This window comes from Cibotium barometz, chromosome 33, assembly GCF_041138505.1.
Source record: "Cibotium barometz isolate CiBa-2024 chromosome 33, ASM4113850v1, whole genome shotgun sequence".
Taxonomy (NCBI): domain Eukaryota; kingdom Viridiplantae; phylum Streptophyta; class Polypodiopsida; order Cyatheales; family Cibotiaceae; genus Cibotium; species Cibotium barometz.
This window is the reverse complement of record NC_141078.1, coordinates 11,014,323-11,040,714: the sequence shown is the minus strand read 5'-3', so window position 1 is coordinate 11,040,714 and position 26,392 is coordinate 11,014,323. Positions and strand designations below refer to the sequence as shown.

At 43.8% G+C, this 26,392-nt stretch overlaps 1 protein-coding gene across 6 annotated transcripts in view; it reads left to right on the top strand.

The window, feature by feature from the left end:
• Positions 1–2,970: 2,970 nt before the first annotated feature.
• Positions 2,971–26,392, top strand: part of LOC147619292 (uncharacterized) — a 93,273-nt gene continuing 69,851 nt past the window's right edge. For 2 of the 6 annotated variants that reach the window (XM_086772943.1, XM_086772946.1), the window contains exons 1-9: positions 6,433–6,549; positions 6,850–6,997; positions 8,139–8,334; positions 8,487–8,573; positions 9,177–9,276; positions 9,811–9,877; positions 12,783–12,826; positions 12,981–13,151; positions 13,227–13,325. In XM_086772943.1, coding sequence (XP_086629069.1) covers positions 6,857–6,997; positions 8,139–8,334; positions 8,487–8,573; positions 9,177–9,276; positions 9,811–9,877; positions 12,783–12,826; positions 12,981–13,151; positions 13,227–13,325 — 905 coding nt within the window. In that variant the 5' untranslated portion in view covers positions 6,433–6,549; positions 6,850–6,856. Of the gene's footprint in view, positions 3,038–6,432; positions 6,550–6,849; positions 6,998–8,138; positions 8,335–8,486; positions 8,574–8,686; positions 8,775–9,176; positions 9,277–9,810; positions 9,878–12,782; positions 12,827–12,980; positions 13,152–13,226; positions 13,326–26,392 lie in introns of those variants that run through there. The other 4 variants (XM_086772944.1, XM_086772945.1, XM_086772947.1 and 1 more) reach the window with 4 other exon arrangements.

Sequence of the window (26,392 nt, the reverse complement as noted above, 5' to 3'; positions counted from 1 at the left end):
TGCGACGATACCGATTGAGGTGTCGCACTGCATGAGATGTGTGAGGGTACCGATTGAGGTGTTGCACTATACGAGGATACCGATTGAGGTATCGTATGGCTGGTGGATTGAGAGGTGGTGTGAAGATGATGACCATTTTTCTTTTATATTAAACTTTTTATATATGTTATCTTGATTTGATAATCAGTGTGACAATCACCAATTTTGGTGTCGCACGAGTTTTCTTGATTAGTATTCCATGTCCATGAGAACCTCTGAGCCATGTTCGGACCTTTGAGTTTACCTTACAGGTTATGACATCAACAATCTTGTTCTCTTGGTATTTTTCTTACGCAATTGAGGACAATTACTTTCTCAAACGCGACGACTGTTTACACGTATATATTTTATCATATTTTTTTCTGAATTAATAATCTTACAAAAATATGTTTAATTTAATTTGTGCAGGATTCAGTTTAATGGAATGTGCAAGTTGGCACAAGATTAATGTATAGGTGTAAATGTGCACAAAGTCATTTTTTGTAACAAGGCCCACTAGCAATTTTATTCGGACAAAGGTTTTTATATGTACAAACCTTAGGAGATTTCATATGGTTAAAAATGAGTAAAGCAATACCCCAAAAGTGGGAGAAGGAAGCCCAATATATACGCTAATCTATTCTTAGCTCCTTGGGCTACTTTTATTAATAAAATTCTCAAAATGCTCATGTCATGGAAGTGGAGCTACACGGCATGGGAGGGGGATATTGCACCCGATCTGTTTCCATTGTGTGGTACTCTCTATCTTATCTTTTGATGTGATGATGATGCTATTTTATTTGATGTTATTTTATTTCCTTTGTTTAATGATATGTCAAGTCTCTGTTTTAATAATTGATGTATTTTTGTGAGTATTTAACTATTTCTTCAAGAAGTACAAAAAGGGTCCCTCTCATGTATGCTTGAGCATCTTGAGATAATCTCAATGTTCCAATCGTGAGTGAGGGATACATGGTTCTATCATGTACAAGCGTCTTGAGATAATGTTATATGAACCAATTGTTGAGGGAATTTCAACACAACTAATTCCAATCATATCCAACTTACCAAGCTTCACAACCTCCCATGTATTGACAAAATGAACCTAGAAAATGAGCAAGATTTCTCATATATTGAATTCAATTGATTGATTGATATTGTTGAGTGGGTTGCCAAAAACTAGGTCCACAAGAACAATCACCCCATTACCCACATGAGAGGCTATTGTTTGGTGTGAACATAGCAGTCAAGGCTACCTAAGTGCTGAATGCCAACAATTTAGACCCAATGTAGTTGTGTATTCTGCTCATTTTTTTTTGCATGTGCGGACCATAGCACCAACCACAATGTCCTTGCCTGCACATCCCTTACCCACAATGCCCAAAGCTTGCTCCTCCTCCAAGTCAGCTAGTATTAATTCTTGCCATAATCTTGACACTAATTGGTTCCCATCTTGCCACCTGAGCCACCTGAGCTAAAAGTGACCTTGATCAATCATGCAAGTGCGGAAACCTCAATGGCCCCTTTGAAGATATATCGATGGACTTTGTGACAAATTTGTCTGTTTGGTCAACCATGTTGAATGCCAAAGATGATTTTTTTGTGTCCAAGAGTGGCCACCCTAGTTGTGTCCGCCCAACACTGCTTCATGTGAACAGCACATTAGGATTTATTTCTTTTTCCTCTGTTTCTATTGTGTGAGCAGCGATCGTCGCTGCGTCGGCAATCAAGTCCAGAGCTTCCAGAAATGGTGCGTTTTTCTCTGTCTGTAAAACACACACACGCACGCGCGCGCTCACACACACCCACTGGCTGTTCTATTTTTCTCGTTAGCTCTGGGCTCTGGCGCTTGAGAATAGCTGTGGATCTGTAACGCCATAAAACAGATATGCTGCTTCGGAATGTACTTTTTAAGGCTTCGCTACGACGCTCATGATCGCCGGGTCATACTGCAGAAATGGCGGTGCTTCTTTTTAGGGTTTTGGCTGTGGCGTTTCTATTGAAGCTCCGGAAGTGTTTTAGAGAATTCGCTTTTTACTTCTTCGGAATTGGCTGCGTAGGGTTTGATGTGTTTAGGGTTTTATCTGCTCAGGGTTTGATAAGCATATCGCTTCATCTTTCAGGGTTTGACCCCTGCTATATTGCTTTATAGCAGCCTTGTTTTTGTACAATCACTTGCAAGTCTTGGGGCACTTGGGCTTCAAATCCAATTTTAAGGCTTCTGTTTCAATACACCCAGTGCCAGGTGGTTGATCATGTCTGATGGTTGGAAATCTGTGTTAGGACATCATTAAGCCATTTTCATGCATCCGGCTTGCATAAGAGAGGACCTTAAACCAGGCATACGTGTGTTTGAGATGGCGAGAGGGCCGGTGTGCGTGGATCAAGCTGCCGGGTTTGATCCTCGCTCTTTAGCGCCGGGTGCAGCATCAAATAAGCAGGCCTCACCCATAGGGGGGTTGGGTCGTGTGAGAAAAGGTTTATAAACACTAAATTAGGCACCCCTACATTTGTTGAAGGCCATAACTTATGTCACTTACATTAGCGGACCTGCCTTCGCATGTGCTTGTGTCAACACATGGGAGTATGGCATGCCTGATGAGCATATTAGCTTGAATCTTTATGGGTATATTGTTGTTCACGCAAGACTGATTTTTCTGTTAGTACATTGTATAGTTAGTAGTCAATACCAAGTATTACAAAGTTGACAGTTGATGCCTTCTGTGTGCACCCTCAGGAAGCTCAGAATTGCTTTTGTACCTGGTAATCCATACAATGCAGTATGATGCTCTTAATCTGATGCCTCGTGAAGCTATGAGTGCTGGAAAATGCTAATTTTATTTTGATGGAAAAATGCTATAATGTTTGGCATCTATCCGAATGCTACGCTCTGTTTTCTTTCACTTTTCTTAAAGTGATGTATGGTTTGATCTCTTTGCCAGGACACGCCTGTGAAGCTTGCAATAGTGGTGAAAGTCATAGGGCGGACTGGATCAAGAGGACAAGTTTTTATTTGAAGGTAAAATGTTAGTAGGGTATGAGACTTTGTGGAGTGCTATGTAGTGGAAGTTTATGGTTTGCCCTCTACGGTGGGCTTCTTAATAATTCGGTTTTTGGGATCAATTTGCTGACTCAATTCATCTCAGTCCACTCTAAAGGCTATGCATTACTTGAATGCCAATGTGCCAAGTGTTCTCATGAATGTACGCACAAATATTATAATTCCTTACTTATGCCGAGAGGTAGAGTACCACCACAGGGAAGGTGTCGATTTTGTCTATGATGAGTTTTATTGAAATTTTGGTCTGATTATATCCTATAGAGGCTGCAGCAAATAGATTTTGAAGGAAATATTGTTTTTAGGTTAGGGGTGGTGAAGGACCTATCGCAGGGTAAGTTAGTTTGCATATCTTTTAAGAACATTGATGGTTCAAAATTGCTTGTTTCTAAATCTGTACAGTTGTAACCATTTGAGCGAGTGCAGTCTTTTTGGGAAAGCTGGGCTGTGTTAGTACTGGAAAACTATTGGAAGGGCGTTGTCCTGCTTTCATATTTAGACCTGGAACCTTCACCCTGAGTTTGAGAGTGATTGAGATGCCCTTGTGAAGCAGGTGGTTTGAAATTGAAACTTGCATTCAACCTCAAGTTGTTAAAAACAGTCTACACCTTCAAATCTATTTTGTTTGAGAGATTGAGTCTTGCATAATTTAACATATGTTTGCTTTCTTAGACAGATTCGGTTCCCTGTTTTGTGAATTTATACGTAACCGGGTAGCAATTTCTTGTTGCAATTTCAATCAAATTGGATCTCATCACCAAACAGTATGCTTTATGATGATACGCTAATTGGGGCTAATTGAGTTTTAAGGTTATGCTAAGTCTCAGATAAATCCAAGGTGTAGCCCTCTAATTTTACTAGATATTCACACCACAAAAACCCAATTTTATTTCTCCCTTAAGACCAAGGTGTACACACGGCATCAAACATCACAACCTAAGATAGAAGTGATGTCCACATGCCATGTGTAATTTCCATATGCACCTCCCCCTCATCATCTCTAGGAATTCACATCTTAAGCATCTCGTGTGCTACCATACCAATCAATACCTTGTTCAATGCATCATGTCAAATTGTACTTGTTAAAATTAGAATAATCTAGTTATATACATAGTTATGTGGCCACAAACATTTATGTAATCAAATGTGTCCTATTGTAGGCACAAGCTCATCCCTACAAAGTTAAAAAAAAAAAGGTGGTGGCAAATCCGTTGCATGACTGGTTGCACTTTTGACATATCTGTTCTTCTTGTTTGTGGCCCATGTTGTAAGTCATACATGATAAATACTATGAAATATGCTCACTAAAGGGCTTCCATGAGGCCATTGATAGTGTTAACCACTCCGTTGGTTAACACGGTTTCGTCCATCCGACCTACTCTTAAGGCACTTTGCTATCTTACCCAAGTGAATAGGTACTTGACTTTTGTAAGACAGCGCTGGAGCATATAAAGCATCCTTACCATAACTTCATTGTCAAATAGGGTAAGTTTATAGACTTAGTGTACATAGTTGCTTAAGACTAGTAATAGAGGTCATATCAATTTTAAGTTTGGCTGGCCTAGTGTGAAAACTAGTCACTTGTATTTAAGTACTTTTTAACAATAAGAAAATACACAATCATTCTCTTGCAACAGTTTTCTTATGAGCTCTCCTTCTTCCGTCTTCTTGCTTGCTTGCTATTGAATCTTGCTTGCTTTTGATGGATGCATGCTAGGAGGTTTTCTTCTTGCAATAGCTTCTTCTTCCCCCACCTTTGTGAGAGAACCATTGTGAAGACGGATCTCTTCTTGCCTCCATCTCCTTCATCACTTTGGCAAGAAGCATTCTGGTGTGACAACGGAGTGAGAACACAACGAATGAGCTAGTACACCCATAATGGAAAGTTTCATTTATGGATTGAAGGCAAGACCCAACAACACATGCTTTGGCAAGGTTAAGGTAAGCTCTTGACTTGAACATATTTGGTGCCTCTAACAGAGACTAGCCAAGGGCTTAGCTCCGTTTTCCATCTATTCTATGCTATTAGGATTACCCAATATTACCCGGTATTTATTAGGAGGCCAAACTTCGAAAATATGTGATTTTGGAGCCATAAGAAATATTTGTTTATATATTTGATTTTGATTCACATGTCATTTTTAACAATAAGTAATACTATCATTCCCTTGCAATATTTTTCTTGTGAGCTCTCCTTCTTCCCTCTTCTTGCTTGATGGCATGCTAGATAGGTTTGATTGTAGGTTTTTTTCTTGCAATATCTTCTTCTTCTTCTCCCGCCTTTGTGAGAGAGAACCACCGTGGAGACGGATCTTGTCTTGCATCCATCTAGGCATTGATAGCTCTCCCTTCACCCCTTTAGCAAGGAGCATTCTAGCGTGACAACGTGATGAGAACGTAAAGGGGACGAAAATTTGAAGCAAGCCCCTTGGAAAACCCCCAAATTTTAACTTTAACTCCATTTTTCCTGGTTCCCCTAGATGCTTTTCTAACGTTCTTAGTGTTTCTAGCAATGTGTTCCAAGAGATACAAACCTTATTCGAATGCTGACTATTATCATCATCCCTTGGCACAAATAATACTGGTCCTAAAGCACTTGCCAAATCTTTCATTTGCAGGCCTCAGCCAAGGCGGCAAATCTACTATATCAACCCATATCAGACATGCTTTCCTAAGGCTTCTATTAACGTCAAAATGAGGGGTCAAAAGACATCGTAGCTTTGTGCCCATGAACAACGGAGCCCTCACAAACAAGTCAACGATCGTCTGGCCTTTGACAAAGAGAACATTGAAGAATCCTTTTCTGAGATAGAAGATTTGAGAGACTACTTTCTCATGGAAAACCTCATCTTGAAGCCATTTCCCCAACTTTGCCTTGTTAGGCGGCTTCTCGGGACAAAACACAATAGCACTACACATGGAAAATAGACCAATGTGCCTTCTGACCAGCTCAGGTGGAATATTAACACATACCTTGCCCATTGAACATGTTTTCTTGGTGTTGCTGAGCCTATAGCCGTGAAGCCAGTCTTGTTGTCGCCTCTTGGCAACACTATCATCTTCCTGCTCCCCCCTTAGCCTCTTCGTCTCTTCTTCAGATTCGGAATCGCTCCATCCTCGTCTCCTGCTTCATCCAACTGGTCCCATTCGCCCACCATCGTCTCGCCTCTTGCATGCGGAAGGCCCACGTGCGATCCGACCCATCGTACCAATGCATGCACTGCCACGTGCACATGAAATCCCAAAGACACCCCCCTCAAAAGTATATTTCTTTTCAAAAACAAGTCGTGTGTAAAGGCCTTTATTGTTATTAATAATATTGTTGAATTAAAATCCTTTTATTGCTAATAATTATTAACATCGCTTAATTAAAACGTGATTGTTAAGAAAGTTTTGACGATTTGAAGGGACTCTGAGGTCGCGAGCTCGAATGCTGGAACCTGCACTGGAACAAGGAACAAAAGCGTGTCAAGGTCTCTTCCCCTCATCAATGGAAACTTAGCTCAATATTTTTTTACTCAGAAATTGATGTAAACCAGTAATTTAATGCTTTTTATTGCACCTGTATGTAATTTATTATATGGCAAGCATAAAGTCTTAGCTAGTGTGCAGTCAATATAAAATACGCATTACAAATTTTCACACTATTTTAATTTATAAAGTATAATATAATATGATATAATAACAGATAAATATAATAAAATACTTTAAAAAATAATATGATATATATTTTTATAATAAGTTTGATGGAGGCTATTTATTTGTTCTTGTAGAATTTGCATGCTGATGGGGGTCATTGAGAATGGTACCATCAAAGGGGTAATCCCTGAAAAGACACTGTTTGCAGTGAATTATCCAGGATATCCAACATCCACCGCTAGAGCTGTGGAGACTCTAGGAGGCGAGGCCGCGATCTCAAAGGTTGGGTATTTTCATGCATAGAATGCCTGCACTGTAGATTCCTCTATATGTATGTGTATGTATTGTACATGCACACACATTTGCACATGTGCTTGCACATGCCTGCATGTCTCTCCCATTGTGCTATCATATAAATGAAGGTGGCTTCTGTGAATCCCAAAAGCTACAAAGAAAAATTTCTAGAGATGATAGGCGCGAGGGTTTTTTGTCCTGAAGGCCAAAGGTGGCACGTTTTTATGCCCTTTGAAGATTCAAAGAGAAGTGCAACGCTGTTGCATGCATCATCCCAAGACATGATGCATGCTCCATGACTACTGGGGAACCATGAGGGCTACGGTTTAGCAGTCTTGGCCTCTGTGAGTCCTCTTTGATAGAGGGATACAGGCTGAGAGTGACAGTTTTATAATTTGTTAAGGTGCATGCATATGAATGGTTTCCAAGTCCCTAAGGCTCTCGCCTATGAGAATGACTGACCGCATTGTTTCTCAGAGGATTTGTTGAGTTAGAAATTATCTCAAGCTTTGATAATCAGTAGTGCTTTCAAATTTTTAGGGTGTATGGTGTTATGAACAGCCAATATCTGTTTCTCATGTATCCAGAAAGTATGCTCTGCTACCTGCCACCTTCTGCTCTCATTATGCCACGATTTTCTTGTTATTAGCATGTCCTATACAGTCCCCACACGCATCACACTCAACCATAATAGGCTTATGCAAGTCAAACACATGTCTAGGGTTGTCTATGGGCTGCAACGACGCCCTTAAATAGGCCTCAAACCTGCTCTTCATCTGCATGTCAAGGTCACGGGTCCTCTCAGCACGAATAGTGGCCATATGATTGTCGGGCATTCAAAGTAGTATAAGGAGAAGTGGCTTAGAGACAGGCTCAACACCAAGAGGTTGCTACACAAGCGTTTAAGAGAGTTGAAATGAAAAAACACACAGAAATGCAAGCAGGAGACCAGTTTGCTGGTACTTTTTTCACAACTTAGTGCTAAGAGAGGAACCCTCCTTAATTTGAGAAAAAAATCTGAGACTCTAAATCCATGGAAAATGATGCATAGGAATCTTGTGGCAGTAATGATGGCTTTACAGGAGGCTTTTGTTATTAGAGTTTTGCTATCATCATGATTGATTGACAGGCACGATTATCCGAAACAAATTATCTGGAGCTGAGGTTCCGTCCAGAGGACCCTTTTGCACACCCAGTTTTTGGAGAGCTTCATGGAATATCAGGGCTTCTTCTCCAGCTCTCTAGGGTGCAAGATAATGAGAAAACAAGCCAAGAAGTGAAGGCAGAAGTTGTTGCAAAAGTGGACCAGTGTTATGACTTCAATGGTCAGTTTCAACATATCCTTTTTGATTTTGCATGCACTTCCCTTTGCGCTTGTAATATTAGGGAGTATGGGTTTTGTGTAATGCATGCATGTATACTCTATCCTGGTAACTACATTGCATACGGTGAACCTTGGATGATGCTCATGTATCAGGAATGGCAGACTATCAATATGTTGCACCTGTTCATGTAAAGCTTGAAAAGGGAAGGAAACGTCAGCGACTGCAAGGTCTTCAAAGTGGTAAGTTTTAAGCTCTTGCAAATTTTGAAATGGTTTTTTAGTAGCAATTTTTTCTTCAAAAAGTAAGTGCGAGGTTTACAATCTTAAACTGAAACAATTTGATTAGAGGCATATGTAACCGCACACTCATGCATGTCACAGCTGCGCTGCCACTGCCTGCACACATACTCTACACTCAAATTAAAAGATTAAACAATATCAGTTGAGCTCTTACATAATTTTGAACCTTGGCAACATCTTTCTCTTTCCCTCCATTCAACAAAAAGACACATGCATGATCGGCGGGCTCTTGCCCGAGTGGTTACTCACTACCTAAATGTTGTGGGTCTGAATCCTGACAGCTGTGGTGCTGATCCCCAAAAGAGATGCGAATTGTACAAAAAAAAGAAGAAAAAAAAATAGACACATGCCTAGACCAATCCTTAGCTAGGGTCTATTCTTGCATGAATCTTAGCACACGGTTTCTCATGGTTGGTTTTATTTTTTATGTGCTGCGTGGAGGCTATACAAAGTTTTCTAAAGTGAAGCAGACTTTTCAAGGCTGAAAACCTGAAATAGGAGTTTTTTTTTTTTAACAGAGACTGATTTGATTTACTTTTTCAGAGCAGGGAGGGCCTCTGGATACGGTGGATACAGAGCAAGAGGAGACGATGATACTTCCGCCACCTTTATTCTCTGTCAAAGATATGCCTGAAGATCTCGTGTAAGTTGTGAGAGCCGCAAAATTTGTACAACCTTTTAGAATCCGTTTTTGGGCATATTAAAAACCTTAATCCTTTTACTGTCTTGTCATGTGTTGGCTTCATACGGACACCATTTTACACAAGCAACCTAAACTGGCATAAGGCTTCTAATCCATGGCCAAAAACCCTTATAGCTCCATGCCTTCCAGGCATCCCTTTAGGCACACTGTGAGCTGTAGGGGTGGCTTCACAAAGAGTGTGGTTGCTCATCCACCGTGCTCTCAAAGACTGCAAGGAGTGTGTGGCTGGCTGCCCTGTGTACCATGTTTGCAATCATTGTTGTGATGGGTGTTACTTGAAGGCATGGTAACACACAAGTTTTGGTGGTTTTTGGTGAAAAGATCTAGCTTTGGAAAGTGTATATTCTAAGATGGCATGTTTCTCATTTGTGTAACCTAGAAACGTGTGTGGATGCATTTTTGTCTTTTTAATTTTATTTCTGGTTTCCTTTTGTTTCATGGGCCAGTAATATCATATTCAATATGTATTTGTAGGTTGCAACCATCAGAAATGTCAAGAGCATCTCAAAGGAAGGCATTGCTCTCTCAAGAACCTTGGGAGGTACACATTGCTCTTGATGTATTGTGAATTAAAGTAAGGTTTTCAGTTGAGTTTGACTGCACACACCTTGTTGCTGGAATGAAAGTTATGGATTTCATTTGGCCATCTTGTGTGGGAAGCCCTTGAGCATTAAAGGTGAAGGTGTGCATGTCTAAGGAGAACGATAGCCTCGAGAGCCTATACCAAGATTAGTTCCTTATGCCCACATCAGATGGGTTTTCAAGATGCTATGATACTTGAAAACTTACAAGTCACTGGATGTAACAACAGAATTATGCGTAATGAAGGATCCTGTCACACAAAGTCTCACACCGCCTTCTTTATCCTGAATTTCGCGAGTCTTTAGCAATCCACTTTTATCACTTCAAACTTTAAGAGATGAGAGATAGATTAGTACACCTTATTGGGTCCCAAATTACCCACTGAAGGGCCCCTCCTATTGCTAGGAGTATTTGCTTTATTATCTTTGAAGAGAATAAATGAGGGACTGACTTTGGACTTTAGATAAGCCAAACTCAAGACCTTTGAAAGACCAAGAGTTGGGCTGAACTGTACGCGGTTGTAGAAGCACCAATGATAACCGATTTCAAGCCTATGCACTCTTCCAATGGAATTTAGGAAGGTTGGAAATCTGAGGCTGAGAGAAGGGGCTGTTTGGGACTGTTCTAGGCTGTGAAGGTATGCTGAAAATGAATGTATGAATGCGTTTTACCTTCACCGGTAGGGCTGTAGCAAAACGATGATGTGAGTGAATGCTGAAAACTGTGTATATGCTGAAAACGCTAGGTACTAAAGTGGCTGAATGCTGAAGATGCTGCGTTTTGATGATGTATGGCTGATTGCTCAAACGTTGATGCTCCTTGTGCTGAGGGATGAAACACTTGATTGAGATGATGAGTGAATGATATGGAATGAAGCAAGCGATGCTATTTATATGGGTTTGATGCTGGTCGGTTGGCTATAGAGCTGGCCGACTACATCATAAATGCTACATGACTAGATATTAGGTGATAAATGCTAGAATAATGATATTAAAATGCTAGAAAATATGGTAAAAATGTAGAATATTGCTGAATAATATTATGATGCTATTACCATGGTCTATGTGGTCTTATGTGCATATGGGATGAATGATATGCAAAATGCAACCATGAACTGATGTAGACCCTAAGGCTTCAATATGCATGAATGATTCTCTCCAAGTGGGTTAAGGGACTTTGACTGGTTGACTGACTTTGTAAGGCTGAGGAATGACCTACGTAGCTCGTGCTCGACGACGTACAACAAATATCAAATCCTAAAGGGTTCTACTGCTGTATAGTGTTGCATTGATGATCGATGATGAGCCAGCTTGTCACCATGCACTAGAGTGCAGAGTGCATGTGACATTCCCTCTTGCTTAGCTTGGCGGCAAGTTCATGGCTTCCAAGTAGTCCGCTAACAACGAGGGGTACTCTTGAAAGAACTCTTCATCTAGCCAAAATGCTTCGTGGATACCTCGATCTCGGAACTTCGTATAGAACTAATGGAGTCTTCGACTGGAACCATGGTTCCAACGATGAAGAAGGATCTGCTTAGGCTCAATGACTTCTGATTTGTCTACCATGTCTGGCTGCTATTCATCTGAAACATCAAACACTTTTGGTCCAACATATGGTTTTAACCAAGAAACATGGAAAACATCATGCATCGTCCAACTGTTAGGCAACTTCAACTTCATGGAGACATCACTTATCTTTTTAACTATAGGAACGGGTCCAAAACTACGGAAAGAAAGCTTGGGACAGCGTTTGCCCACTTGTTTCAATCTATGTTTCATGATGCGCAAATAGACCCAATCCCCTTCCTTGAAGTGGACATCTCGTCTAGACTTATTTGCCTGTCTGCTATAAGCTTCGTGGGCTTTGGTCAAGCGGTCTTTAACTGACTCAATGATTTCGGAAAATGCTTCCATTGTTTTGTTAGCCTCAAGAGATGGAAACACCATTCTTGTCAAAAGAGAGGAGAAATGGCGACCAAAGGCTGCCTCATACTGAGTCCGTCCGACACTGGATAAATGAGTATCGTTCAAGATGGCTTGGACCGATGGAAGATAATGTTCCCATTTGGACTGTTAGTCATGACAGTAGGATTTGAGAATGCTGTAAATGAATGAATGCATGTGTTTTACCTTCACCGAATGGCTGTAGCAAAATGATGAAGAGATGAATGCTGAAAACTGTTGGTATGCTTAAAACGCAAGGTTCTCTAAAGGCTGAATGCTGCCCTCCATCAGTAAAACGCAGAGAGAGATATAGGCGTGTAACTCTGCTCTATATACACAAGAAGATCTCGGAGTATGATACAAAATGGTATGGGGACTAGGGGCCTATTTATATGCCCCCCCTTCAGCAGTTGGCCTGCTGTAGGGCAGCCGAGCAGGACTTGAGAAACCCCCACCACAGGGAGTCCTTGCAGAATGTCGAGACAATTAGCTGCCTCTAAGTGCACTTGGACCAAAGGCCACAAACCAAGGATCTCTAGGATCACATTCATTCAGAGGAGATCACAAGGTATCCAAAAGGAAAATAGTGACATGTTCCTTAGATGCACCAAAAGATCAACAGATAGCCACTCTAAAAACAAGATTCTCAGGCATCTTTGTAACCCCATTGCCTTCTGCTCACGACCCTCCAACTGTAGCATCTAGAGAAAATTTAGCGAGTCTTCACATCCACCACTTTTGACATTCACATGCTCACGTCACCTCATGTTTCCATTTCATTCTCATCTTTTATTATGACCGCTCTAGGGGATACGCTATAGGCATCCTGCATTATTACAGATTGTTTACATTCTGTGCAACTTCGGTCTCATAGGCTTGTGCAGGCGTTAATAAAGATTTCACTTGTTTGTGTTGTTGTAGATGGATATTGTTCCTTGCTTCAACCTTGACTTCAAGATCAAAGATATCTGAAACCTACTTGTGTTTTTTTGCATCATCTGTCTATTTTCTTTTATGGCGCTTCAATTCTGGAATTAATAGAACCTTATTTATGTTCTCCCCATTATTTGCAATCTACAATGTACTTCCAGATCTAGTTCCACCTTTACATGGACCACAGATACCTCCCAAGATAAACTGGGAAGATAGACTTGATAAGAACTCTAATGAATGGCATACTCAATCAGTTCTTGCAAAATTGTTTGAAGAGAGGCCAATATGGGCAAAGCCTACTATTAATGACTGGTTGATTGAGAAGGGGATTTGTCTCACCGATGTGCAACTGCGAAGGTACATCTCTCCTTTTTACAGAAGTTTGTTTTGTGAACTGTGTAATGTATTAATTAACACATACTTTCATTTCAGGTTCTTGTTCAGATTATCGTATTACTTTGCCTATGGTCCTTTTCGCAAATTGTGGATTAGAAATGGCTACGATCCTCGAAAAGATCCAGAGTCTCGAATGTAAGAGAGAGAGAGAGAGAGAGAGAGAGAGAGAGAGAGAGAGAGAGAGAGAGAGAGATGAAATGAAATGATGTATTAACGTCTCTAAGAGGCCATAGTGGCCTATGAGACCAAAACTGAGAGTACATCTGAAGTTGGTGTCTCATCAAAGAGAACAACTAAATGAGACTAAAAAGTACAATAAATTGATTGTCCTACAGTTATAAGAACAGAACTGTAAGACTCCGAGATGATACTGAGTAGAAAATACTGGAAAATACTGAAAAATGTATATCAGGTAGATCCATGTATGCTGATCAGTTGAAGTGTTGCCCTCTCCTTAGATCAAGTATCTCCGCCATGGGGCTGTCTAGAATGGAGAGGTCGTAGAAGCGAGGTAGGTGCCTCCGATGTCGAGCAATAATGGCTCCGATTTGGCGATGGTGAGGATGCTGTGGTCGGGATCCTGGTGGGCATGGCCGACGAGCACGACATAAGATAACTGCTCTATCAGTGGTGACTCCGTGGGAGCGTGGTCGGTGCCCTGATGGCCCAATGGAGGAGGTATCAGGAGGTGTGTGGGCTGGGTTGCTGGTGCTGGTGCTGCCGAAGAAATCTGTCAAGGTCCTCTGTCTAGGTATATCATGGCTCGGCCTCCTGTCTGCCAAGAGGGTCTCTCTGTGTCTCCTGAGCTCAAGTAGAAACAATCCCAGGCATCTTTGATCCTCAAATTCCATGACCCTGCGTAATGGCCCAAAACCTTCTCGGAAGAGGCAGTGATATCTCCCTCGGATCTCATAATAGACTGTACATTGGCAAATGTAGTGTTCCTCTGTCTCTACCTCTTGGTAGCATAGCTGACAAATGCGGTCATCCACGATCTGATGGACATATCGCCCTGTCTCAATCCGCAGCTGGTGGGGTAGAGGTCCAGATCTGTCCAATGGCACAACGTATCCCATGTGATAGGTGTACATCCATGTACGCCGGGCGGGTGATAAAATCATCCGGTGAGAGGTGTAGAAAATGGCTCTTGTAATGAGCCATTTTCGTGCCCAAGGGCTCAAGGGGGCTAGTCCATGTCCTCTCTGTGCCCACTCTGATGATATCCATCCTGATCACGTGGTTTTGCTTTGAGCGGGTGAGATCCAAAAATGGACAATCCAGACTGTACTGAAAGGGTGGTAGTGCCTCTATCCGCAAACCATGTAGGTCAAACCATGATCTCATCTGGGCGTACCAACAATGAGTATCTCCATCCTCTGCCAACTGTATGGATGAGGTCAATGCCAATCGGGAGTACCTCTGCTGAGGGAGCTCCCATAGCCGCTGTAAAAAGGTAACTGCCTGGAATAGAGAGAAAAGAAAGAAAGAAAGAAAGAAAGATATATTAACGTCTACGAGAGGCCAAAGTCGGCGTACGAGACAAAAAATAATACAACTGTGTTCTTCCGGTCATCGGAAGAAAAGAAAAAGAAAGAAAAGGAAAAGAAAGAAAAGAAAAAGTGTGCATGTGTCTGGATACAACTGTGAATCATCATGGATCGATGGAGCCCATATACAAACAATATAAAAGGGGGGGTGGGGATGTGGATGGAGTGCTAAGGCAAGATGCATCTCTATATGCTGAAGGGGTAGTACAAGCATGCTATGCAGATCTATGTCTAACTCCATCCAGTGCCATAAGAGGGATATAAGATATCATACATCGCCGATGCTGAGGCTGTGAGTGGCGTGAACATGTACCCTGAGTCTGAATGAAAGCGAGCTAGCCTCTCCTGTGTCTCCATCTGGTGTCTCATCCGGATAGCTGCTATCTCTCAGTGACGAGAGTCGGGGTGCTCTGTGTCCAGTCTGTCTAGGTCTCCTCCTGGCTCTCAATTCCTCTGCTCTCTGTGCAGCCACCCCACGTGGTACATCAGCTGGCACTGGCATAGCTCTCTGGAAGAAATCTGTAAGCTGGGACTGTCTCCCACCCCTAGTGGGAGCGGGTGTCTGGAGGAGTCTCTCTCGAGAACTATGAAGCTCTAGTAGTAGTCTGCCAAGCTGTCGCTAGTTTGAGGCCTCCATCAACTGATGTAGTGAAGAGAGAGAGAGAGAGAGAGAGAGAGAGAGAGAGAGAGAGAGAGAGATTTTATTAATGTCTAGTACTAACCCAATGGGTCTACGAGACCAAATAGTGTTACAAAAGGTTCGTGTGTAAACTGAAGATCATAAATGCAGAGATAAGAAAATGCCAAAGAAAAACTAGACCCGTGTACTACATGGGTCCTGCACGTACAGTGAGAAGGTCTGTGCGGCCAGTGGTGCTCACCTGGTGTCATGGTCATCTATGAATTTTTTTTGTTTTTGTTTTGAGTAAAACAAGGCTGATCATATTACCACAAAATCTTATACAAACACGTGCTAAAGCGCCAAAAAGTACAAGTGTGACCAATAGCACTCAAAGGAAAAATTTTATGCCAAAAAACAAAACCTATACAAAATCTCAGGGATGGAGATAAGAGATGTAGGACATAAACCACTGTGGAGGAATGTACTTCCACCATGGAGTACCGCCCTGCAAGTGGAAGAAAATCTGGTGATGACTCCAAGTCTCCAAGAAATGTTCTCTCTGCAACTCACTAGACCGAGAGGAGAGAGTGATCAAATAGTTCCATTCACCATGAAGCGTGTGAATGGCGTTGGACCTGTTAGCATATTCATCCGCAGATTTTGCTCTTTTATGGGCCCCATTTGGTCCCTTTTGCATGGCCCTTGCTTGTGGGCTGGCCACCCCTTTTTCTACTATTTTTCAGGGATTTTTCCCATCCTTTCTGGCATTTACCAGTCGGCCATGTCCAGTAGCTCCAGTCGGCCTGTTTTGCAGCTCTAGTCGGCCAGCCTTCCCTGACTATAAATAGTGGGTGCTGGCCTCTCTTTTCTCATTCAGTCTTGTACATATTTTGCTCCCTCACTTATGAGACTATCTGTGTCTCTTGCTTGGGACTGTTTTGCTTCAATATATTCAGCATAGTTCTCTCCATATCTCTCTCTCTCTTGCACTCTTTGTTCAGCACATTCTAGTGCCACTTTGCTTCCGCTCTGTGCACTCTTTCATGGTATCATCGCTCCCGGTTTAGCAACCTCTTTGCTGCCCCAGATTCAGCCTTGTTTTTAGCACCTTCTCCTCTGCGTTTTCTCTCAGATCTACAGCCCTTGCTGCTGCGTTTTCTGGACAGCACCTTCTGGTCACTTCTCTTCCAGTTTGGCTTCTCCAACTGCAGCCATTAGGCATTTTCTGATCAGCGTTTTTCTTCCCACTTGGAGATTGGACATAGGTGGCCTGTTTTCTTCAGGACAGCAGCCTTCTGTGCTGCGTTTTCCTCTCCAGTGGCCTTTCCCCTTTGCAGAGGGGGTTTGTGGTGTTGCAGGCTTTGGTGGCACTCTTGGTACGTGTGGAGGACACTTCTTCTTCAGAGTTTGTGCATTTTTTGGGATTGAGCCCAAGCTTTTGTGATGGCTGCGCCGACTTCTCTTCATATGGTTGCTGAGTGTGCCAAGTTGGATGTGGTGTGGATCTTTGGGATTGGCTTGTTACACCAGCCAATGCCACGCCTCCCACCCTTGCTTCCGGTGGTGCGACTCAGGCACAGATTGATATTTGGCAATCGAATGATCGACGCGTTTTCTCCTTTCTGATGTTGAACTGTCAGGATGCTGTTCTCTCTCATGTGCGTACAACAAATGCTGCACATGAAGTTTGGAAGGCTTTTGCAAATCTCTATGAGATTAAGTCTGCGGGTCGGATTTTGGTGTTGGAAAAGCAACTTATGAACTTATCCGTTTCTGCCTTTCCATCTTTATCTGCTTTCATCTCGAAGATGAAAGATCTCCGGGATGAGCTTGCTGTTTGTGGCAAGGACATCTCCACAGAGGATATGGCTATTCGGCTGCTCTCCAAACTTCCAGAGAGGTTTGATGCATACTTTCAGTCTCTTGTTTCTTCTCCTCGTCCTGTTCCAGTTACTTGGGAGGAAGTTCTCCCCTCCGTTATGTAGATTGAGTCTCGCTTTGAGGAGCGGACTGGCACCTCTGGTGGCCCTGATGGAGCTTTGGCAGCACGGGATAAAGGGAAGACTACACAAAAGAAAGGAAAAGGGGGTTTTGACAAGAACTCCAAGGATTCCGACAAGGATAAAGACAACAAATCTTCAAAGAATAAGGACATTGAATGTCATTATTGTGGCAAGAAGGGTCACAAGTCACCCCAATGTCACAAGAAGAAGCGTGATGAAGCAGCAAAGAACTCTTCCTCAACGGCGGTGTCTCAACCCAAGAAGGATGATGGCATTCTTCTCTTAGCAGGTACTCGGTGTATACTTGCTCTTGTGACTTCTCAGTCACGGTCTTGGATTGTTGATAGCGGTGCTATTGCTCATATGACACCTCATCGAGATTGGTTCGAGGACTTCACTGCCAGATTAGGCGAGATCACTCTGGGTGATTCTTCTTCTGTGCCAGTGCATGGACATGGCACTATCCCCATCTTCTGTTCTGACGAGGACAAGAGGTACTTCTTTGACGTTCTGTATATTCCAGATTTGGCTTTTAACCTTTTGTTAGTGAGTGCTCTTACAACTCAGGGTGCGGAGGTGATATTTTCTCGTTATTATGAGATTACCATTCGTGATAAGGCGACTGGTAGCATCTTGGCTCAGGGAGTCCAAGATAGTGGTCTCTTCAAGTTGACCGCTCTGCTTTCTTTTGGGCGGCTTCTGCTCTTTGGCATGCTCGGTTTGGCCATTTGAGCTATCAGCTTTTGCAGTGAGCTTCGAAGGATGGGTTGGTTGAGGGATTACCGACCATCAAGGCTCCATCTTTTGGATGTTCCTCTTGTTTACAGGGGAAGCAACACCGAGCCGCCTTTCCAAAGGAGGCGACACAGATTTTCGACATCACTTGCTCTCATTCATGCAGACTTATGTGGTCCTATGAGTAGCGCGTCTTTAAGTAAGGCGTTGTACATGCTCGTGATGGTGGATGATTTTACCAGATATACTTGGGTTTTCTTTCTGAAGACCAAGGATGAGACTTTTCAGCACTTCTGTGATTGGAAAGCTGAGGTGGAAAAAGAGACCGGTCACTCGGTCAAGGCTCTCAGGACCGATGGAGAGGGTGAGTTCACATCCCAGGAGTTTCAGCAATATTGCAAGACACATGGCATTCGGAGACAACTTACTACATCATATACTCCATCACAGAATGGAGTTGCCGAGAGGAAGAATAAGACCATTATGGAGATGGCTCGTGCTATGCTTGAGCATTCTTCATTACCTTGATGTTTTTGGGGGCTGAGGCGGCTTCCACTGCTGTCTACATTCAGAACAGGTCTCCTACTGCTGCTCTTCCCGACAAAACTCCATATGAGGCTTTCCATGGTGAGAAGCCCTCCGTTGTTCATTTCCGGATATTTGGGTGTACGGCGTTTGTTCATGTTCCCTTGGTCCCATTTTCCTCCACATGCGGGCTGTTCTTGTATCCCAACCTTCGGCCGTTCTGTTTCCCGTTCTTGTTCTTGCAATTATCGATGGTATACATGAGGCAATGTCCATGGCATGGAGCAAGGCCGTTCTTTGTTGCTTGAGGATGTTCCGGATCCCTGGGAGAGAGGGGGAGAGAAAGAAATATATATTAACATCTACAAAAGACCTGAAGGGCCTTTGAGACCATGAAAAGTACAATGATACCATGGGTATACAACACCATGGAAAAACTAAAAAAAGAACATGAAAATTGAATGTACTAATATGCTAACAATAGGATGAATAATGGCGGATATGGGTGGGTAAAGGCGGCAATGCTATCATCAAGCTGGGTAGTGTACATATGGACAAGTGGGAATAATGTCCATAGGTGGGCTGAGGATCCGCTTTTGTGCCAGGCTCATTGGGGCATGTGCAAGAGAAAAAAAAAGATAGATATATTAAGTGTCCACTAAAGAGCCAATGGGCCTATGAGGCCAAAGTGATACAATAATGTCCATGGCATATCTCATCATGGAATGGAAAGTAAAATAGAACAAATCAAAACTCTTTCACTGGTGATACAAAACTATCCATGAAATCTCATCATGGAATACAAAGAACATGAAACATGAGAGGAGCATCAGCCCCCAATAGATGGTATTAAACGTCTTCAATAGACCCAGTTGGTCTATGAGACCAAAAGTGATACAATAGTGTCCATATAATCTCATCATGGTACAAAAGAAAAGAAAACAAAGACTAGAGCTATGAGCTTGGAATGCCAAATCTGAGCCATATGATACAAAGTGGGACCATCATCATCATACAACCTATGGAGCTAACCCCCCGGTAGGGGGAGGGGGCCATCAAGGATATCGAGCATGGGGTTAGCAGATCTGTCGGGCGTGGGAAGGTGGCTTTTTGCCTCTACAAGATCTCCTGAAGCTGGGGCTAATGTCTGTGTTGCTGGCGAGGTCCAGAGAATCTGGGGCGTTGGGCTCGCTGTAGTGCCATGGCCCAGGCTAGAGTCACGCTAGAGTGGGGTCTGGTGGGGGATCGGGCACTCAAGAATGTGTGGCTTGATGAGGCTGTGGATATGTGATCCATGGCTGGTGGGCGTCCTCTCATGGTTGGAAGAACTGAGTGATGGTCGCTTGAGGCTAGGTTGGATGTCTCCCATGGGGTCTCGACTCCCTAATCAGCGAGTCTGTGGCGATGAAGCTCTAGTAGGAAGAGCCGAGGCATTGCTGATCTCGGTAATATGATCCTGGATAAGGGTCCAAACACCTCTCTAAAGAGACAGTGGAACCTCCCTCGAATCTCATAATATACGGTGCATTTGCATATGAAGTGCTCCTCTGACTTGACCTCTTGTTGGCACATAGTGCATATCCTCTCCTCACTCCTTGTCTCTATCCTCAGGCGGTGCGATGACACCCGCAATTGGCCCACTGCAATCCACATGGCATGTGACATGTATATGTCAAGATATCTGTCCCTCAGTATGAAACCATCCTCTGTAAGCCTCATGAAAGTATCCATGTAGTATTTCCATTTGTGTGAGAGTGGCTCATGTGTTGTGATCCAAGTATCCTGTATGTATAGTCCCAATAAATCATATCAGATCACCCGGTTCGTGTCATCTTGATAGAGCTTGATGAATGGGGAGTCCGCGTCATACTGGAGTGGGGGGAGGCGATCCATCCTGAGTCCTTGCCTCGTGAACCAGGTGCATACTTGGCTATACCATGACCCGTGCCCATCTGCTGCTAGCTGTTGGGAGGACTATAGAGCGAGCCTCGGGAGTCTCCAGGGGGGCATGGCACTGATCCTGTGAAAGTATGTGATTGTCTGGAAGAGTGCCTCTACTACCATGGGTGTTGCGGCAAACTTTACCAGGATAATATCATGTGGGACTGATGGTTTCGTGCATATCATACGGGAGAGCATCATGACGTGAGGCCTCTATATCCTCGACCATTTGGCCACTATAAGATCAGGTGCCTAGAAGGGTGCTCCATACATCAATGCCGGAGTGACCAAGGTGTCAAATAGCCACATCTTGGTCCTTGGCTCTTGGAAGTGGGCCTGGAAGCATTGTCTCTCCATGAGAGCAAGAGAAGCATATCCTCGCATCAGTCTAGCCTCTGCAGCATGGCTCATCGAGAAGACCGGTCCTGTAAAAGTGACTCTCAAGTACACATGAATATGCAATCTCCTCTGGGCTGCCCATGTAGGTGAAACTCAAGTTGAGATGTGAAAATAGGGGATGTGTTGAATACCATAACCTTGGTTTTCCCAAGGTTTACTGTGAGATCCCGCTGTGCAAAAAAGTCGTGTAATGTGTCAAGATGGCTCTGGAGAGCCTCTGGAGAATCTGCAATAAGCACAATGTCATCAGCATAAAGTAGTATGGAAACAAGGATGCCTGCTAGCGATACGCCTCCTCCCCCTCCTCTATCAAAATGAAGGCCGAAATCTTGTCGATGTAGAGGCTAAAGAGAGTGGGAGACAGTGGGCATCCTTGCTTTACTCCAATGGTAGTGGAGATCTCCTCTAATAATCCTCCTGGGCATCTCACCTGCCCTATGACCGACTCATATAATGCCATGATCCCCCAAATCATGTCTGATGGTACCCCCAAATCTTGGAGTCTCTGTAGTAGTTTGGCTCGAGGCATTGTATCAAAAGCTTTGCTAAAATCCACAAAGCATCAGTAAACCCGTTGGTGTCCCACCGGGTCCAAAAATCCATCCTCCAAAACAACAAACCAGCACACTGCATCAAACCCAATGCAGAACTGGCAGGAGGAGGGGCATCCTCAGAAGCATCACAAAGAGAGGCGGAGGTAGACTCCTTACAATGAGGAAGGGAATATAAACTGCAGTGGTAACAAGGTCCACAAAAGCAGCATTGATAGCAGAAGACTCTTCCATAAGTAGAATCAGATCCCAAGAATCAGCAACAAACAAGTGATCCATGTGAAAGGATCACACCTCACAGGCAAAACACCCTCCTTTCTCTGCAAACACTGCAAAGAACACAGGCTTGGACAAAATAAATTCTGCTCAGGATCTCTGAAAAGATCACTACTCTCCTCCAAAATCTGTGAACTCCTGTCTCACAGAAGAAAGTCTCCACAGATACAAAACAACTCCCGAAACTGATCCTCAAGTGAAGTAGCTGGAGATGGGTCCCCTCTAAGTGTAGAAAAATCCTTTGGGAAGAAAAACACAACCAAAACATTGCTGTCCAGCAAAAAAACAGCACTCCACCGCCAACAGAAGGCAAGGACCATGAAGAGACCGGGTAGCTGTGTAGGCCAGGAACAAAACACAGGTGTAGATGCTCCAAAATCAGAAAAACGCTGACTGATATCAGAAATTCAGTGTCCTCCTCAAGTACCAAACTACCACCAAAGCCACAATCCACACAAACCCCTCTGCAAGTGATATGTGTCCACTGGAGAAGAAACCGCAGCCAACCAAAGGGCTGCAAACCTGAAAATTCAGGCCAACCAGGTTCCACACCTCATATGAGGAAAAACGCTGAAGAGAAGGTACCTTCGGGTCCAGCGGAAGAAGCCCAGGTGAAGGTAGAGCTACCAGCAAGATCAGGCCAACCACCAAGCCTCAGATCAGCCAATCAGCATCAGAAGACCTGTAGGAGAAAAATGCAGCACATATGTTGCTGCTGTCTTGCACAGAACAGGCCGACAACACTACAGGGATACATGAATACTGAAAACTGCTGCAAAACCACATGTAGAAAAAAAACGCAGCACACAAGGTGCTGCTGCCTTGAAACAGAGCAGCCGATAGGTGAAGAAGGGATCTTAGGGGTCGAAACCAGTAACGGATAACCTCAAGCTGCTGTGGAGAAGTGCTTGGAAGAGGCAGACTGACCAGCAGCAAGACTCAGAAGAAAAAATGCAGGTGGGAGCATCCAACACTGCATGTCACCGGCGCTCTGATACCATGATAGGCGGAAGATGGAAAGTGGAAACACAGGAGAGAGAGTGAGAGAGAGAGATGGAGAGGAAACACAGGTATAGACCTGCTCTCAATATCGCCAACCAAGAATACGAGTCCCGAGCAAGAGGGGAGAAGGCCTCGTATGTGAGGGATTGCAGCAAACAATGCTAAGTAATGAAAAAGAGCGAGGGAGGGACCGGCTATACATATGCCCATGTAGGGGCAGCTAACTAGCTCTCCACGACTAGGATAAAATGTCCAAGACTCCATAAAATGGGGAAAATATGGGAAAATGATGTCAAGGGTGACCAGCCCCTCTAGCTAACTTGGTCAGCCCTAAAGGCTAAAATAAGATACCACACAGGAAGCCAGCAGCAAGGGGATGATATCTAACACCAAGTTCATAGGAGCCAGTTGGCTAGCTCTTGGCCTTCCTATATAAAGGGCCTCTCTTCCATTTTGTGACATGTGAGGGATTGATCGTAGTAATAAATTTTTTTTATTCAAACTGGCCTTTGGCCCAAGATCCTCCCATAGTTACCAATTTTTCATCGCCCGTGAGCACTTATTTATCCACTCGTAGGCGATGCTGCCGAGGAAGCACTAAGGGGGGTTTTGAACCCAAGACCTCTTGGTCCTATGCAAACACCTTCACCACTTGAGCTATCACCTCATTGGCCATATGTGGCAGTTTTTAAAAACATTTTGGGCCAAAAAAAACCCTAGGCCGGCCGCCGTTGCCGATTTTAGCCGTGTCCACACGTTGGGTACACCCAAGTAGGTACATGCACTTTCTTGTTTAACTTATGTGTGTGTTTTATCGCACGATACCCACATACTTTTGGTACAAACAACTTAGCAGCGAGAGATGATGATGATGCGGTGCCAGCCCCGCTGCGGTCACCACCATTGCAGAGCCAGAGTATGATAGTGAAGAAAACATGTTGACAGATGGAGATCTTGAATCTTCATCTTCTTCATCATCTGCCGGTGATGAAGTGGATTGATGTAATGTGCAGTGATAGTGACACTAGTGACTAGAACTATTATTTTTTGGCTTCTCTAGATAGTAAACTGTCTTTTAACTTTTAAATTTTGATTGATTGCTTATAGTATGTAACCCGTGACATTGGAGTCATGGGTACTGAATGTTCGAGTGATTCCATTTCATGAAACCTATTTATGCCTTTGTTTACTGATAGCTCTCATTTTGGTAATTGTGGTGTTGTTCAGAAATGAATTGTTTTTCAAATTTAAAGTTGCAGTTTTTCACTCATTTTATGTTTTTACGTAACTTACGTATTTAACATACCTCAAAATTTGAACCCGTACTTGAATGCATACCTTACGTACCTAATTCGTACCGTATCTTACGTACCTTTCCACCTTGTCATTGATCTTCTCAATCATTCGAAAAGGCCCATACTACTTGGTCGCAAGCTTAGGGTATGCACTGTCTTTGCCAGGCCTTTTGGCAAGTCTTGCTTTCTCGAATTCCAGCAATACCCAATCATTCTCTTTAAGATCAAATTGCCTTCTATGCTTGTCGGCAGCCTTTTGATGCTTGTCTTGTGACCTTTGCAATGGTTGTCCGTACCTGAGCAAAAGCAATATCCAAGTCTCTTACATACTCATCAGCTGCAAATATCTCATTCTTTGTGCGAAGGATGGGTGGCAAAACCACTTTACCATAGACAATCTCAAACGGGGCCTTTCCCATAGATGCATGCACCGTGTTGTATGCAAATTCCACAAGTGGTAAGTACTTCTCCCAAGAAGACTTCTGATCCGCCACATAACATTTCAAGAGATCCAACACGGCTGAATTTGTAGCCTTACTTTGCCCATCCGTTTGAGGGTGATGAGCTAATGAGAAGTCCAATTTTGTGCCCATATTATCAAGTAAGGCCTGCCTAAAGAGACTTGTAGTCTTGGGATCTCTATCCCCCACAATGGACTTCGGCATTCCATGATGCTTGAACACTTGCAAGATATATTTTAACCATATGCTTAGCTTTGATGGTCTTCTGGACTGGCAAGAAGTGAGCGTGCTTGCTAAACCTGTCCATAATTGTCCAAATAGCATCATTACCCTATTGGGTCCGTGGCAAATCCATAATGAAATCCATTGTAATACTATCCCATGGTTGCGTGGGAATAGGCAGAAAACCTGGTATCAAATTTCACCTTTTGACACGTGATACATGCACGTACATGTGCCTCTTATGTCCTTCTGCATACTTGGCCAAAAGAAATATCGCTCAATCATGTGGGTAGTAGGCATTATGCCTCTATGACTAGCATATGAAGGAGCATGGCACTCATCCAAAACCTTTCGCCTCATGTCAGACACCACACATAGGCAATTATCTTTATTTTTATTTTTTTTCTAGGAAAAAGATCCTTCTATTAGTTAAAGAGAAAACAGTCGCAAAGGGCTAAGTACGACGACGACGGGCTAAATACAGCCTCACCTCATATAAGGGCGGGAGACAAATGATCAAAGGGGAAGAGATGCTTCTCCTCCGGCTAGCCGCTCTGTGAGGAGAAGGCTATCTCATATAGGGGGAGGGGGGGGGGGGAGAACAACCATATAGGTGGTTTGTAATGCCAAATGGGGTCACTGCCTCTATCTGTGAGGAAAGAGCTATGCTTGCAAAGTCTCAAGAAGGCTTTCCGCCGCTTCCGCATGCGGTTAGAACCTCCCTGCAGCTTCCCCCACTGACTGCGGAGGGTGTGAATGATATCGAGCCATATGCTCCTGATGGTCTCAGCCGGCGGAGTGTGGGTACCCTCGATGGCCTCGCTACATCTAGCACGCTAGATGTGCCAGGTTGCTCATCACTGGCATGAGCCAGGTCGCCAGATACCTGCTGGTGGGGTAGTGATTGGTATTGCTGCAATACGATGGTGGGAGACCTGAAGGCCTCGTCCTCCCCCATCCTCCTCGTAAGTCTTGACCACTCTAGCCTCGGTGGCCCAAGCGACGGTACCCCAAGTGATGATCCGGGTCGATGCCCTATTTGGTGAGCCTTCGGGCAATCCCAAAGGCAATGTCGCTGAGACTCTTGGGGGTGGCCGCACCTCGGGCAAGCTGCTGACCGACCTCCGATTGCCAGCCAAGTACCAACCGCCATACTCCTTTGTGCCGTTAGCCAAAGAAAGAGAGTGATCTTCCTCAGCCGAAAGCTGTCCCAAAGCCTTTTCCAGAAAAATGAAAGTAAGCACTGTGATAGGCCCTGAGATTGCTAGTGAGCTGCTACTGCCGGTGTGCCTTCTATCTTAGGCATCTAGATCCTGCGGCCAAGCCGCGTTGTATATGCAAAGAAAGGGGCTTCTAGGGTCTCCACCTGACTTGTGTGATCATGCCAAGTCCACTCTCCTGGGTCCCACCGCAACCGTGTGAGAGGTCGGCACTCCCAAATCCATAGCCACCAAGGTCTCTCCCTGGCCACCTTGGCCGGTGTTGGATCTATGTGCCATGCTCGTGCCTGAAAACCAATCCCCCTCACCTGCTGCAAGGTGCAGCCCCTGAAATCCTCCAAGGGGTGCTTTGATCTCTATAGTCTACCATGGGATCCAATAGAAAAAGGGAGCAGACCACTAT